This window comes from Girardinichthys multiradiatus, chromosome 20 (assembly GCF_021462225.1).
Source record: "Girardinichthys multiradiatus isolate DD_20200921_A chromosome 20, DD_fGirMul_XY1, whole genome shotgun sequence".
Taxonomy (NCBI): Eukaryota; Metazoa; Chordata; class Actinopteri; order Cyprinodontiformes; family Goodeidae; genus Girardinichthys; species Girardinichthys multiradiatus.
Genome location: NC_061812.1, coordinates 48,746,662 through 48,763,649, shown reverse-complemented (window position 1 = coordinate 48,763,649; position 16,988 = coordinate 48,746,662). Strand labels below are relative to the sequence as shown.

Genomic DNA, 16,988 nt, shown 5'->3' with positions numbered 1-16,988 from the left:
CACGGTGGCTCTGGATGTTTCTACTCCAGACTCAGTCCACTGCTTCCGCGGGTCCCCCAAGGTCTGGAATCGGCCCTTCTCCACAATCTTCCTCAGGGTCCGGTCACCTCTTCTCGTTGTGCAGCGTTTTCTGCCACACTTTTTCCTTCCCACAGACTTCCCACTGAGGTGCCTTGATACAGCACTCTGGAAACAGCCTATTTGTTCAGAAATTTCTTTCTGTTTCTTACCCTCTTGCTTGAGGGTGTCAATAGTGGCCTTCTGGACAGCAGTCAGGTCGGCAGTCTTACCCATGATTGGGGTTTTGAGTGATGAACCAGGCTGGGAGTTTTAAAGGCCTCAGGAATCTTTTGCAGGTGTTTAGAGTTAACTCGTTGATTCAGATGATTAGGTTCATAGCTCGTTTAGAGACCCTTTTAATGATATGCTAATTTTGTGAGATAGAAATTTTGGGTTTTCATGAGCTGTATGCCAAAATCATCCGTATTAAGACAATAAAAGACCTGAAATATTTCAGTTAGTGTGCAATAAATCTAAAATATATGAATGTTAAATTTTCATCATGACATTATGGAAAATAAGGAACTTTATCACAATATGCTAATATTTTGAGAAGGACCTGTATATGTCTGCCCTCGGGTTCCTGAGCCAACCGCTGGTGGTGGTTTCCTGCCGAACTTCGCCCAGAGCTTTTAATAAACCTCTTGAATTTTATCTGTTGTCTGGCTGAAATTTCCGGTCCTCGGAACCTCCCGTTACATCAGCCTGTCCTGCTGAGGTGTTCAGGAAGCCCTGCCTGCTTAAATGGCAACACCTTTTTAACAGCACACAGATTGAGTTTTAGGTTTGCTGCCCAAGCATGCACACATTGATAAAAGTATGGGTACTTTTGGCAGTGGTTGTGTCTATGGAGGACCAATCCTGTCATGAAGAATACACACAGAAATAAATGACAAAATTAATGACATGCTCAATTAGTATGCCATTAAATTATTTGATCAGTTATCAAATAATCTATTTCTTTAACTGATGTAATCTGTGCTATTACACTTATATATAAAACCAAAAATTTTTAATACATGGGAGTTTGCCCAACCGGTTCACATATGTTTTGTGGACCTGGAGAAAGCATTTGACTGTGTCCCTCGTGATGTCCTGTGCGGGGTGCTCCAGGAGTATGGAATCGGGGGCCCTTTATTAGGGGCCATCCGGTCTTTGTACAAGCGGAGCAGGAGTTTGGTTCGCATTGCCGGCACTAAGTCGGACCTGTTCCCGGTGCATGTTGGATTCCGGCATGGCTGCCCTTTGTCACCGGTCCTGTTCATAACTTTTATGGACAGGATTTCTAGGCGCAGCCAAGGGCCGGAGGGGGTCTGGTTTGGGGACCAGAAGATTTCGTCTCTTCTTTTTGCAGATGATGGTCCTGCTGGCCCCCTCTAGCCAAGACCTACACCATGCACTGGGGCGGTTCGCAGCCGAGTGTGAAGCGGCTGGGATGAAGATCAGCTCCTCCAAGTTCGAGGCCATGGTTCTCGACCGGAAAAGGGTGGCTTGTCCTCTTCAGGTTGGAGGGGAGTTCCTGCCTCAAGTGGAGGAGTTTAAGTATCTTGGGGTCTTGTTCACGAGTGAGGGAAGAATGGAGCGGGAGATCGACAGACGGATCAGTGCGGCTGCCACAGTAATGGGGGCGCTGTGCCGGTCCGTTGTGGTGAAGAGAGAGCTGAGCCGAAAAGCAAAGCTCTCAATTTACCGGCCGGTCTACGTTCCTACCCTCAGCTATGGCCATGAACTTTGGGTCATGACCGAAAGAACGAGATCCCGGATACAAGCGGCTGAAATGAGCTTCCTCCGTAGGGTGGCCGGGCACTCCCTTAGAGATAGGGTGAGGAGCTCGGCCATCCGGGAGGGGCTCGGAGTAGAGCCGCTGCTCCTCCACATTGAGAGGAGCCAGTTGAGGTGGCTCGAGCATCTATACCGGATGCCTCCTGGACGCCTTCCTCCGGAGGTGTTCCAGGCACGTCCCATCGGGAGGAGGCCCAGGGGACGGCCCAGGACACGCTGGAGGGACTATGTCTCTCGGCTGGCCTGGGAACGCCTTGGGCTCCCCCCAGAGGAGCCGGAGTAGGTTTCTGTGGCGAGGGATGTCTGGGCGTCTCTGCTGAGTCTGCTGCCCCCGCGACCTGGTCCTGGATAAAGCGGAAGACGTCTTCCGCTTTATTCTGCTTATTACTGATTATATTATCCATTATTGAATAAATAAAATTACTTTGTTATGTTGGGACTCACAGCCATGGATTTCAAAATGAAAACTCCGGTACAAACTTTTCTGGAACTTTCAAAATAAATTGCATTTAACCGACTTCCACAGCACAACTTCAGAAGGGGAAAGGGGGGTAACAGCGGACTTCCCATGATGCCACTGCCCGTATAAAACCCCCACCTTTCCAATGGTCCTTTCTCTACCAGCCAGACTCTGTGCGAGGCTGGCCAGGGAGACAGCGCGCTAATGTCTCTTTGCTGGCAAACAGAAATAAACTCTTCAACTGGATCCAAGAGTGTCATACGATCACATGCACTAAGATAAGTACAAATGAATCACTGTTTGTGTTTCCGGTAGATTCATTCATAACGGGATAATTAAGTTACAAGCCCGGCTTGACTTTTCTCTCTGAGGCCTACAGAATCAAGCTGTGTTATAGAGAGTTCCTGGCAGAGACGCTGTCTCTACGACTCTGAGTGGAGCAGTTTCCCGAAGGAGGACAACGGACGCATCACCGTGGTCACCAGTAACTTGCCATTTGGTCAGCGGACAGAGCAAGCTGTGCCATCAAACAGCTATGGAGGTTATCTGAAGCTAACCTCTTTGTTCACAGAGCTTTCTTCAAACTTCATCGTCCCCCGGACAACTCCTCCTCAGCACGGTTCACATACGAGGTTAGGGTTTGGGCAGAGATATTTAGGATGAAATGATCTAAACATTTTTCATTTTATGAAGTTTTGTTTGTGTGAAACTCTGCTATATTGGTGCTAGCAGGCTATCTGCAGCACACTTGCTCAGTTTTGTGTTCTGTGTTTGTATATTTTTAAAGTTAAGACAAACTTTACTTGAAGAGTGATTTTAAACAGAATATTGATCATAACGCGCCGTCCGCCCTTATGCATTTTTAATTCTTTTATTGAAGGTATTTTTAAAGGTGTGTGTTTTGATTCTGGTGCAAACTATCAGCCTCCTTTGTTAGCTTTAATTGCTAACAGCTAAGAACACGTGCTTGTTGCTGAAGAATATTTACCCAGAAAGGCTGTTAGTTTTCAATCCAGTAAATGATATTTCCCCAACATTTTTTTACTAAACTTGATAACTAAGTAAACACCATTAAGCCCCATTTCTCCAGAAAGATTTCTCTTTTCCAAAATATTCCCTTAAATATTTTACCATTTCCTTAATATTTCTTTAAATATTATTTTAATAAATAAAGGCAGCTAATGAGACACTGTTGAGAATTAGTCATCCAGAAGGTTGGTTTTATTCATCAAATCATTCTTTTAAACATTATTTTATTAAAATTATATTTTGTCTGATCTTGCATTGTGAATGGTTGTCTAAAGGTATCCTGATTATTGTCCAAGTTGGTTCCAAGACTAACATAACTTCATTTCCAGATTCTTCAAGATAATCCTTGGTTCTCAAACATAAATATTACATGGTAATATTGCATCACTCCTTCAGTCTTGGTTCTCAATCATCTTTAATCAACTTGTTTATATTGTGCATAGCCCATTAGTCTTCGTTATTCTTTAATACTGCTTGGTAGTTTAGTTGGATTGTTTTAGCATAGTAAAGAGTTTGTTGATTGATATGTTTGACTTTGAGTTGACTTATTTTTGTTAATAAATTCTTGTATTTTAAGAAATTGTGTGAATTCCTTCCATGTGTGTGCAGAGTTTTGCTGTTCAATAATGTCAGAGCTTGGCTCATCCTTTTGATTTTGTTCTATTACCACCGCCTTACTAGGCTGGTATTCACAGGATAACCCTTAACAGACCGAAATATTATTTGATAAAATATTAAATTATTAATATTAAATATTAAATAATATTTTCAAATTCATAGTCACAACAGTTACATTTAATAGGACACAAATTGGCCCAGTAATGATTTTATTGACTGTGATGGATTGGCAACCTGTCCAGGGTGCAACCCACCTCCCGCCCGTAGACTGCTGGAGACAGGCACCAGCTCCCCTGTGATCCACTATGGAAGAAGCAGTAGAAAATGACTGACTGACTGAATTTTTTGAGTCTTTTTTTGCTGGGTGTTTTTTTAATTGTGGCAGGATCAGTCTTCCACAGAACACCTGTTGTCACTTTGAAATTGCTGGAAGAATGTACTGAGTTCAAATCCCTGCTGGGGTCTTCTTTGCATGTAGTTTACATTTTGTCCCTGCGCATGTCTGGAATCTCGTTTTGGTCTCTGCTCCCTTCCAAAAAAAAGTTGCCTTTTGATGTTTGTGTGTGTGAGTATGTGTGTGAGTGTGTATGTGAGAGCAGCTTTTTGCATATTTCCTTTGAGGTTGAAGTGCCTCCTTGCCATCACTTTAATCTCTAAAGCTTTTAAAAGAAATGTGTTCAAGGTGTTCTAGGTTCCACTGTACTGACGGCAGACTTGTTCAAGGATAAAGACGTGTCTCAGTTACTCACAAAGTCACCTCTTTATTATGACACATAAGATACGGACTTCACAGCTCCATCCACAGATTCTCTATCATATTCAAGTTGGGCCGCCCCAAGCCATTAAAATTATCTTCAGTCAGAAGAAACGTTTGTGAAATTAAAAGCCAGGGATAAGAATAATTTGGATAACTACAATAATAAGACGTGTCCCTCATCTGTTTTACCCTCCAATCCAGTAGAGGGCAGTAATCCATACGTAAGGTATTTACAAACTGCACCTCAGATCAAACCTGAGGTTAGCGCGCCCTCTGCTGACGCCGGACTCTGATGCAATGGCTGGAGTTGAAAGGTTGGTCCCGTCTTCGTCCAAAATGTCCAAGTTGCAGCAGCTCAAATTGTTTGTCAGTGAGCGGCTGAGCGCAGCAGCAGAGGAGATCTTCGGTGCTGTTGAGAGAACCTTGTTAGGGCTGGAAAATGACGCGTATGTGTCAATGGAAGCGGTCAGAGACACCGAGCTGCTGACGTCAGCTGAGGCACTAGCAGCAGTACCAAACACAGGTAGGTTCTAAGCTGCCTGCTTTTTCGGGTCTGCATGTTCTTCATTATTCTGCAGGAAAACGTTCCTCCTCTACTGTCACCGCTCTCTGTTTAGATCAAAATAACAAAATGTGTTTTTGTGTTAGCTTGATGAAAATTCAATTCAAAAATGTGAGATGTTTTTAAAGAGTTCTAGGCTGTTACGAATCAGGATAAGATTATAGCATCCGGGCTTTAAGTGCAACTTTTAAATAAAACACGTGACATACTAAGTTCATGGAAAAATTAAAGCAATGTAAGCAGTTCATGTGCCGCATATCAACACAAACCATTCATCCAAACTGATCCCGATCAGTCTGATCCAAACTGATCCCGATCAGTCTGATCCAAACTGATCCCGATCAGTCTGATCCAAACTGATCCCGATCAGTCTGATCCAAACTGATCCCGATCAGTCTGATCCAAACTGATCCCGATCAGTCTGATCCAAACTGATCCCGATCAGTCTGATCCAAACTGATGTCATGCAATAAAAAGCAAATTAATTACTTAAAAATCATACAATGTGATTTTCTTGATTTTTGTTTTAGGTTCTGTCACTCACAGTTGAAGAAGTACCTATAATAAAAATTAAAGACTTCTACATGCTTTGAAAGTGAGAAAACTTGCCAAATCTGCAGTGTAACAAATACTTGTTCTCCCCACTGTACAGCCCAAAGCATGATACTGCCACCCCCATGCTTCATGTAGTTCTTTTGTTGATGCTTAATGTTGTTTTTGACATACCTTTTGGAGTTATGACCAAAAGGTTCAACCTCGGTTTCATCATTCCATAATATATTTATCTTCACGCTTTTGCAGAACTTCAAATGTGTTTTTGCTAGACTTGAACTAGGGCGCCACATTGGCCAATAAATCACAAATTAAGGTTTATTGCAGTATCACTGTATTCAGTTTGAATATGGCAAAGAACTGTCTGGGCTGCAATTTATTTAGATGCCATGCATTCAGGCCCTTGCTGCCTGTAATATGTTTAATGCCGCTTGTAGTTTAATGCAGCATACGGTGTTAAGAAGCTAAAGTGGTGGTAAGGTAGTCAAGTCATTAAGAAACTGTGCTGAAAATAGTAATTTTTTTTCCCACTAGCTGGATAAGCTTCAACCCGATAGAACACCTTCAGGATGAATGTAAAACCGAGACCATGAGCCAGGACTTCTCATCCAACATCAGTGTCTGATCTCACAAATGTGCTTGTAGAAGAACAGTGAAAAACATTCCACAAACACACTCCTAAACCTTGTGGAAACCCAGAGGAGCATGTGTGTGAAGCCAGACCAGCAAATACTTTTGGCACTCCTTCGTATAAAAATCAGCTGAAATCGGTGCGTTCTTGTGTGAAAGTTTTGATGTGTGTCACTAACTCTAGGCAATCTAGAAAAAGTCAATTAGACCTGCTGTTTATTTCAAATGTTCCTCCTAAAATATCTAAGTTGTTTTGATCTGCTGAGTTGTACAGGTTAAAAGACAAATTGAAGGTGGAAAAGGTTCTGAAAGATTTATGCCGACCTTTTTTTTTAACATTATAAAACCTTATGCCTTCTCCTGTGAATGTGCGATAGAAAGTATCCTGATGGGCATCCTCATGTTATATGATCTTGAAAACATTCTTTGTGTTTCTAGCTTCCCAGGAGCTCAGCATGTCTGGGAAACAACCTTCGAGGGACGCAGCTCAGGTGCTGGTGAAGCAGATCAAACCCGAGTTTTGGGATGGTACAGAATACTGGCCCGGGCCGGACAACGGAACACTGCTAGATCTTCTAAATAGTGACTCTGTTGCTTGTTTAAAGTCTGAACAGAGCACACAGACATCCTCCTGGTTTTCCCAGAATAATGCCATCATAGAGGAAGGGATTCTTTTCCCTCACGCCTCCACTGAGCAGGAGAAAGCCGAGGCAGCAGATGGTTATGACAGATCTGAGTTCTGCCAGCCGATCTCATTTGAAGCCGAGGCAGAGAATGATGAGAGTGCTACTGAAAGGAATGACATAAGCACACATTCAGCTTTGGTGAGCTCTAAGAGGAAGGCAAAGCAAAGACTAAACAGTAAGAAAGGGATAACCTTTCACTGTGGAACGTGTGGAGAATCTTTCCTTCGCAGGAGTTCAATGGTGATACATGCTAAATCACACGGAACAAGTTTTCCAGTTCTCTGTCCTTCAAACAATGCACCATCTGCACAAAGGTCCCCTGGATCTCTGCAGACCCACAAGGTGGACAATCTGTGCCACGTCTGTGGGAAAACATTCACCACAGCGACCCATTTAAAAAGGCACATGCTAATTCACACGGGTCAGAGGCCTCATCGTTGCAAAGAATGCGGCAAGACGTTTGCCCGGGGTGAGTGTCTGAGAATACACATGAGGATCCACACGGTGGAGAGGCCGTACGCGTGTGAAGTGTGTCCCAAGAGCTTCAGGCAGAGGAGCAACTTGGTCACTCACATGAGAATGCACACAGGAGAGAAACCTTATCACTGCAGCATCTGCTCCCAACCGTTCACCTACAAGAAAGACATGAATAAACACATGCAAACCCACACAGTGACAACATGAATCCCCACTGTTTGATGGAGATCCACCCATCTATCGCCGAGCTGTATTCGTGCTTGACTAAGCTAACAATATAGAGCATCAAAGAGCATGAGGCAGACAGAAACATGTGGGAACTGTTCTAATGAATTTAATGAAGGAGGAAGACATTGGACCTGCTGATCAAGAGAAAATTGTCCATTTGTGATCATTGGTTGATTGGTTCATCACTACAGTGTAGCTTTGTTCATGCTGAAGGACACATTAGCTCCATTGTGGTCTGTAGTAGATGTTTAGATGCCTTCCCTGTTTAGAACATGTTTAAACCTTCTTTTTACTTCTTCAGCTAATTTCTCTGCTTTCTTAAAGTTAATAAATCCAAGTTGTAATAAAATAGTTTTGACACCTCCGTGTCTTGAAATTTCAAACCTAAATAAAATATAATCATTTGCATGTTTTCTTCAACCATATGGGTGAGATGATGTGTGTTGAGCGCTCCGTGGTCTGTAGGAACATGCTAACATAGATTCCATCTCCACCAAACCTACTTTAAAATACATCTGGTCTGTTAGTGCATTTATTGTAGAGACGTTGACCATCTGACCTGCTCCTTTACCCGTCATCATCAGTGATTGTGGAAGTCTGCTTTTTTTCCTTCATTGATCATGATGAACTAAAGATTCAGCATCATTTACTGCTGAATACTCCGTCCATTCAGTCAACAGTCCATGACAGGTTTCCTACAGCTCACTGGAATCAGCTGATCCTCTGTTACAGAAGTTCTCCATTCATTGCTGGGACTGTCCCAGATGTTTCTAGGTGTAAAATGTGGATGTGAATGTGCCCTGAGCAGAAGGTACAGTGTCTAATCAGGCTGATGCTGGTGTGTTCTCCGAGTCGGTTTAAAGGCTGCACCTCTTCGTCTGCTATTAATAATGATGTGTATATTAGTGTATTTATTGTTTTCATTTATTTTGATCATTTCATTGACTTTATTTGTGACTTCCTGATGGATTTACTAGCAACCTCTCCAGCTTGTACCCCACCTCACTCAATGACCACAGGATATGAGCTCCATGCGCCTCCGCAGATAAGTGGGTATAACCACTGGATGGATGTTCCTAATGGGATTAGCTCAAGCTTACTTACTCTGTTGTATCATTTTAAAAATGTTTTAATTAGTTAAGCTATTAAAATAGTTGCCATAATTCAGATTTTGTTTTTGTAAAGCATGTTGAATGTTTTATATACAGGTCCTTCTCAAAATATTAGCATATTACGATAAAGTTAATTATTTTCCATAATATCATGATGAAAATTTAACATTCATATATTTTAGATTCATTGCACACTAACTGAAATATTTCAGGTCTTTTATTGTCTTAATACGGATGATTTTGGCATACAGCTCATGAAAACCCAAAATTCCTATCTCACAAAATTAGCATATTTCATCCGACCAATAAAAGAAAAGTGTTTTTAATACAAAAAACGTCAACCTTCAAATAATCATGTACAGTTATGCACTCAATACTTGGTCGGGAATCCTTTGGCAGAAATGACTGCTTCAATGCGGCGTGGCATGGAGGCAATCAGCCTGTGGCACTGCTGAGGTCTTATGGAGGCCCAGGATGCTTCGATAGCGGCCTTTAGCTCATCCAGAGTGTTGGGTCTTGAGTCTCTCAACGTTCTCTTCACAATATCCCACAGATTCTCTATGGGGTTCAGGTCAGGAGAGTTGGCAGGCCAATTGAGCACAGTGATACCATGGTCAGTAAACCATTTACCAGTGGTTTTGGCACTGTGAGCAGGTGCCAGGTCGTGATGAAAAATGAAATCTTCATCTCCATAAAGCTTTTCAGCAGATGGAAGCATGAAGTGCTCCAAAATCTCCTGATAGCTAGCTGCATTGACCCTGCCCTTGATAAAACACAGTGGACCAACACCAGCAGCTGACACGGCACCCCAGACCATCACTGACTGTGGGTACTTGACACTGGACCTCTGGCATTTTGGCATTTCCTTCTCCCCAGTCTTCCTCCAGACTCTGGCACCTTGATTTCCGAATGACATGCAGAATTTGCTTTCATCCGAAAAAAGTACTTTGGACCACTGAGCAACAGTCCAGTGCTGCTTCTCTGTAGCCCAGGTCTGGGGAATGCGGCACCTGTAGCCCATTTCCTGCACACGCCTGTGCACGGTGGCTCTGGATGTTTCTACTCCAGACTCAGTCCACTGCTTCCGCAGGTCCCCCAAGGTCTGGAATCGGCCCTTCTCCACAATCTTCCTCAGGGTCCGGTCACCTCTTCTCGTTGTGCAGCGTTTTCTGCCACACTTTTTACTTCCCACAGACTTCCCACTGAGGTGCCTTGATACAGCACTCGGGGAACAGCCTATTTGTTCAGAAATTTCTTTCTGTGTCTTACCCTCTTGCTTGAGGGTGTCAATAGTGGCCTTCTGGACAGCAGTCAGGTCGGCAGTCTTACCCATGATTGGGGTTTTGAGTGATGAACCAGGCTGGGAGTTTTAAAGGCCTCAGGAATCTTTTGCAGGTGTTTAGAGTTAACTCGTTGATTCAGATGATTAGGTTCATAGCTCGTTTAGAGACCCTTTTAATGATATGCTAATTTTGTGAGATAGGAATTTTGGGTTTTCATGAGCTGTATGCCAAAATCATCCGTATTAAGACAATAAAAGACCTGAAATATTTCAGTTAGTGTGCAATGAATCTAAAATATATGAATGTTAAATTTTCATCATGACATTATGGAAAATAATGAACTTTATCACAATATGCTAATATTTTGAGAAGGACCTGTACACAACTAACAAAAGTTGATATTCAGCTTTCAGGTGAAATTTCAGGATGGAACTAAAATGCATTATAACCTTTAATGTGACCTTCTCTAAACGTCTGAATGGACATGTCGTACTGTTCAATGTTTCAGTACTTTTTACACAACCTGCTTTTCTCTAACAAGGAGCTTAACGGCAAAATTCACAACAGGTGTTTGACCATAATTTGTCCAATACATTTCCTGGTTCAATCAGGATTGGCATTTAAACAGTCCACATTTTGACATCATGAGACCAAGATGACACCTGTGAGGCTTCAAACAGGATGTTCTCAGGCAGAAGTGTCCACTGAGCTTAGTGTCATCAGCAGAGTCTGGAAGAGTCACAGAAAGGGATAGAAGTGGACGTCTTTCAGCCACATCCCACACTGACGACCGCTTCACCGTGAACAGGGCCCTGCAGAACCGGATGATGAATGCCACTCAACTCCCCACCCAAGTGTCACATCAGACCACTCCAAACCGTTTACACCAGCGTGGTCTGAGTGCTAAATGACCTGCAAGGTTACCTGACCACACCACCAGGACCAGGTATCATCATCTTGCGTGGGCCAGGGAGCATTTGTGATGGATAAGGGACCAGTGGGTCTCAGTGCTGCTCTCTGATGGAAGTGGACTCATGTTGAGCGGAGATGATTGCCACCAAGGATGTTGGAGACGTCGTACTACCTGAATGACATTCATTCAGTCATTGTGCTTCTGCATGAACAACACAGGCCTAATTTCCACTTCATGGACAACAGCTCATCAAGGTTGGATCATTAGGGGACGGCTGCTGGTGTTGGGACCCCAGCCATGAGTTACAACATTAAAGGCCAGTAAGAACTTTTCTGTAACTTTCAAAAATAAATCGCATTTACTACTTCCAGCACAGCCAGGAACAGGAACAAGAGGGGTAACAGCAGACTTCCCGTGATGTCACTGAACAAAAACCTTGCGTTCCAACAAACAGACCTCTTCCACGCAGGCCCCCAGCAGAACTGGAAGGAGGGACACAGCACGCTAATTTCTCCTTGCTGGCAAGCAGACATAACTCTTCAAACTGAATCCAAAAGTGTCATACGCGGTCATATGCACAAAGTTAAGTAGGAATGAATTGCTGCTTGTGCATCCAGTATTTATTCATGAACGGGGGTAATTATGGTGCAAGCATGGCTTGACTTTTCTTTCTGAGGTCTACAGAAGCAAACTTTGTTCCAGAGAGTTCCCAGCAGAGACCCTGTTTCTACAACTTTGAGTGGAGCGGTTTTCCCGGTCTGAACGATTACATATACAATAAACAATGTACATTGTTACTGGAAGTACTACACTGTTCTATACTGTTTATACTTTCTGTAGTTTGAGAAGTTTAATGATGTGAAAAAACCCGAGTGGGAAATGTTTGTTTCTTCTTCTTGAATCTGTTGTTTTGTAATGATGTAACTTATTTTTATATGTTTTATTTTATTCTTTAAAATACCAGAATTTTCTCATTACTTTATATTTATGACTGTCTGATTACATCATTTTCACTAATTAAATCAGATGTTTTGAACAGTTACTCAGTACTTTAGTAGCCTTTTTTACAAAAGACACGTTTACTGTTAATTTGACAAACTTTTTGAATGACGTTTTTCTTCTGTTCTTGTGAAAATGTATGGAAGTAATGCTACCCTTACTCAAGTACAACCTGTGGCTACTTTACCCACCTGGTGTACAGAAATATGAAAGTCTTTACAAAAACAAGAATCTGCATCTGTTACCATACAGTGCAGCAGTTTTTCGGTTTCCTGCAAAACCATTTCAAATGAAGTATATTCCGAATGATCCTCTAGAAATGTGTTTTTCTACATCAGCACTTTTATGCCAGAGATAAATGTCTTGCTAAGAAGATTGTTGCTTTCGAGGTCAACAAATTGCAGAACAACCAGGAAGAGGTGCAGTCACAAACAAAAGAAAGTCAAACATTGACTAAAGCCTAACAACAGACCTGCTATTCTATTTTCCTGATTAATGTTTGATTTTTGGATAAAAATGGATTAAATGAGACTCTGAATGAACAGCTACAGAGAGATGTTTATTTTCAGCATGAGCAATTCAAATTCAGTTTCTGGCCCGAGTTTTTCCCCATAATGAACAAACTGGAGCACCTTAAAAGGAATGTTAAAGTCCTGGAAACGCAAAATGACGTTCTCATTCAGCTTTGTCATTACATGTGTTATCTGTGATATGCTGTGTCTTTTTCTTACAGAGATGTAGCTTACCAACAAGATGCCGGGCTCAGCCTATCAGATTCAGGAGCTACTGGTCTTTTGTGAAATTTTTGAAATCATTTGTCAGGAATAATCAGAGGAGGTCCTTTTATTTAAATCAACAATACTCTGAGTCTTTCATCTGTTCTGATTAAAATGAAAAGTTGAAATTTGGATCGGCTGAGCGGTGACGGTGGAGCTGAGCTAGTTTTTGTTTCTCCCAGGCTGTTGTTGCAGTGATGGTGATTTGGTGTGTTTGTGTGGTTGCGGGGTATGGTGGGGGCTGTCGGCCCCGGGTGTTTGCTGCTTGCCCGGTGAGTTTGTCCCACCTTGGTGTGGGGTCCGTTGTGAGTATGATGCGTGGTGGTATCTGCTCTCTTGCACTAGTGGGCAGAGGGTGGGGTGGCGTTGCGCGTGACCCTTGCCTTGCCGTTGCACCATACTGTGTGGTGGAGGGCGGGATACAGCGGGGGTGCTCGGAGAGGAGCTATATGTGGAGCTTGCACTGTTTGGATGTGTCTTTATCAGCTTTTGGTGGTGGAGCTCATCTGTGGGGGTGTGCCCCTGTGGGGAGGGATTTTATGGCATTTGGGTTCAATTCAATTCAGTTTATTTATATAGCGCCAATTCACAACACATGTCGTCTCAAGGCACTTCACAACAGTCAGGTTCATACATTCCAATTAATCCTAACCATTGAACAGTGCAGTCAGATTCAGTTATTTATTCAAATTGGATAAAATGTTTTTCTATCTAAGGAAACCCAGCAGATTGCATCGAGTCAGAGACTTGTAGCATTCACTCCTCCTGGATGAGCATGTAGAGACAGTGGACAGTCACTGGTGTTGACTTTGCAGCAATCTCTCACACTGAGCATGCATGTAGCGACAGTGGAGAGGAAAAACTCCCTTTTAACAGGAAGAAACCTCCAGCAGAACCAGAACCAGGTTCAGTGTGAGCGGCCATCTGCCACGACCAACTGGGGGTTTGAGAGAACAGAGCAGAGACACAAAAAGAACACAGAAGCACTGATCCAGGAGTCCTTTCTATGGGAAGGAAAAGTAAATGTTAATGGATGTAGCTCAATTAGTCGTTTCATCTAGAAAGAAAGAACAGATAAATTCTGAGCCAGTTTTCAAGGTTAGAGTCTGAAAGAGAGCACATATAATTAGTTACAGTAAAAGCTCAGTCAATTGCTGTGTCTAGGAGAAAGAAAGGGTTAAACACTGAAAGACAGGGCTATGTGGATCATCGGTAGAGGGTGAGCATTAAGTTGTTGCCAGCAGAAGGTAGACACAGAGCCAGGCCAGGTGTAGCTTCTAGAAAGAGAAAATCATTAAGGGCTTTATATGTGAGGAGGAAAATTTTAAATTGTTTTCTGGATTTAACAGGGAGCCAATGAAGGGAAGCTAAAATAGGAGAAATATGATCTCTCTTTTTCATTTTCATCAGAACTCTTGCTGCAGCATTTTGAATCAGCTGAAGGCTTTTAACTGCATTTTGTGGACACCATGATAGTAAAGATTCACAATAGTCCAGCCTTGAAGTAACAAATGCATGGACTAGTTTTTTAGCGTCACTCCTGGACAGGATATTTCCAATTCTGGCAATGTTCGGGAGGTGAAAGAAGGAAATCCCAGAAACCTGTTTAATATGGGATTTAAATGACATGTCCTGGTCAAAAATAACACCAAGGTTTTTTAATTTATTAACGGTGGTCAATTTAATGCTATCCAGGTTAAGTGATTGAATAAGCAGTTTCTGTTTTTAAGACTCCGGTCCAAAGACGACAACTTCTGTCTTGTCTGAATTTAGAAGCAGAAAATGTAAAGTCATCCAAGTTTTTATATCTTCACGACATGCTTGTAGTCTATCTAACTGGTTGGGCTCATCAGGATTTATGGATAAGTAAAGCTGAGTATCATCAGCATAAAAGTGAAAATTTATCCTATGCTGCCTGATAACTTTAGGTTATCACTTTCAGTGTCAACATGAATGTTAAAATGTTCTATTTTGAGCTGCAGTTACCACTAAATACACCTTGCATTCATTAGCACCGTGCACTTTTCGGTAAAATTGCTTTTATATATGTGTTTCCACAGTTAACGAAGCAGTCTTCTAGGATGTTATCTTGTATTCTCTTCTCTCCTTCTTTCTTTCCTCTATTCTTTTCTCCTTGTCTCCCTTTTTCTGTTTTGCCTGACCTCTCTCTCTTACTTGATTCTTTTTTTTTCCTTTTCCTTTTCGTTTCCGCCTCTGTGGCCATTGCAATTTAAATATTCCCAAAGCAGTTTGTAATAAAGTTTTTCTGTATTTATAGATCAAGAGGAGCATTTTAGTGTTAGCTGTAACGCTCCACTTGTGAAAGTAAATCTGTTGGGCTTCTTCTTTGCACTCAGACAAGGATTCTGAGTGCTACTCTGCTGGAGAGGACATGTTTAAAAAAACCACAAAAAAAAAAAACCAAACATGATTTCTGCAAAGTCAATGACTTGAAGCAATCTGCTGGGCTTCCTTAGATATAAAAACCTTTTAACTATTGGCACCATAAGCTGAATTTGACTCCATTTTATTCTAAATAGGATTGAATTGTAAAGTATTTCGTTTGACATTCACTCTATCTATATGATTGGGTTTAACTGGCTATATACACTCAATGGCCATTTCATTAGGTACACCTGTCTAACTGCTCGTTAACTCAAATTTCTAATCAGCCAATCACATGGCAGCAACTCAATGCATTTAGGCATGTACACATGGTCAAGACGATCTGCTGCAGTTCAAACCGAGCACCAGAATGGGGAAAAAAGGTGATTTAAGTGACTTTGAATGTGGAATGGTTGCCGGTGCCAGACAGGCTGGTCAGAGTATTTCAGAAACTGCTGATCTACTGGGATTTTCACGCACTACCATCTCTAGGGTTTACAGAGAATGGTCCGAAAAGGAGAAAATATCCAGTGAGCGGCAGTTCTGTGGGCGCCAATGCCTTGTTGATGCCAGAGTTTAGAGGAGAATGGCCGGACTGGTTCGAGCTGATAGAAAGGCAACAGTAACTCAAATAACAACTCGTTACAACCAAGGCATGCAGAAGAGCATCTCTGAACGCACAACACGTTGAACCTTGAGGTGGATGGGCTACAGCAGCAGAAGACTCCTGTCAGCTAAGATCAGGAAACTGAGGCTACAGTTCACACAGGCTCACCAAAATTGGGCAGTAGAAGATTGGAAAAACGTTGCCTGGTCTGATGAGTCTTGATTTCTGCTGCAACATTCAGATGGTAGGGTCAGAATTTGGCGTCAACATGAAAGCATGGATCCATCCTGCCTTGTATCAACGGTTTACGCTGCTGGTGGTGTAAAGGTGTGGGGGATATTTTCTTGGCACACTTTAGGCCCTTTAGTACCAAATGAGCATAGTGTCAACGCCACAGCCTACCTGAATATTGTTGCTGACCATATCCATCCCTTTATGACCACAGTGTACCCATCTTCTGATGGTCACTTCCAGCAGGATAACGCGCCATGTCATAAAGCATGAATCATCTCAGACTGGTTTCTTGAACATGACAATGAGTTCACTGGACTCAAATGGCCTCCACAGTCACCAGATCTCAATCCAATGGAGCATCTTTGGGATGTGGTGGAACGGGAGATTCGCATCATGGATGCAGCCGACAAATCTGCAGCATCTGTGTGATGCTATCATGTCAATATGGACCAAACTTTCTGAGGAATGTTTCCAATACCTTGTTGAATTTACGCCACGAATGATTAAGGCAGTTCTGAAGGCAAAAGTGGGTCCAACCCGGTACTAGCAAGGTGTACCTGATAAAGTGGCTGGTGAGTGTATTTCTGCATTTAAATTGGATTTGTGCATGTAACGTGCCTTCTTGGGAACTGGTGTTATATAAACCGAATTGAATTAAACTGGATTATTCTGCATCAAACACATGTTTGGTGTTTTTGACTGTATAACATTGCTGCAGTTGGACATATTTCTTTTTGTAGGTGAATATTTATATCCATCACACAAACTGATTAAAACAAAGAAGTACAGTGAGGTACTGACTCCCCAAAAAAAAAAAAAAAAAAAAACTGCAACACGG

General features: G+C 42.3%; 1 protein-coding gene across 1 annotated transcript; it reads left to right on the top strand.

Annotated features, from left to right (window-relative positions):
• The first annotated feature begins 4,360 nt into the window (after positions 1 to 4,360).
• LOC124857139 (zinc finger protein 16-like) lies at positions 4,361 to 9,008 on the top strand. The gene is made up of 2 exons (XM_047348268.1): positions 4,361 to 5,229; positions 6,889 to 9,008. The coding sequence occupies exons 1-2, from the start codon at positions 5,004 to 5,006 to the stop codon at positions 7,818 to 7,820; spliced, it is 1,158 nt and encodes a 385-aa protein (XP_047204224.1). The 5' UTR covers positions 4,361 to 5,003; the 3' UTR covers positions 7,821 to 9,008.
• The last annotated feature ends 7,980 nt before the right edge of the window (positions 9,009 to 16,988 follow it).

Bases quoted from the DNA above. Each gene is read 5' to 3' on its own strand.
- LOC124857139 (XM_047348268.1), top strand. From the start codon at position 5,004: ATGGCTGGAGTTGAAAGGTTGGTCCCGTCTTCGTCCAAAATGTCCAAG. The intron at 5,230-6,888 runs GTAGGTTCTAAG...TTGTGTTTCTAG, and splicing joins AGCAGCAGTACCAAACACAG to CTTCCCAGGAGCTCAGCATG.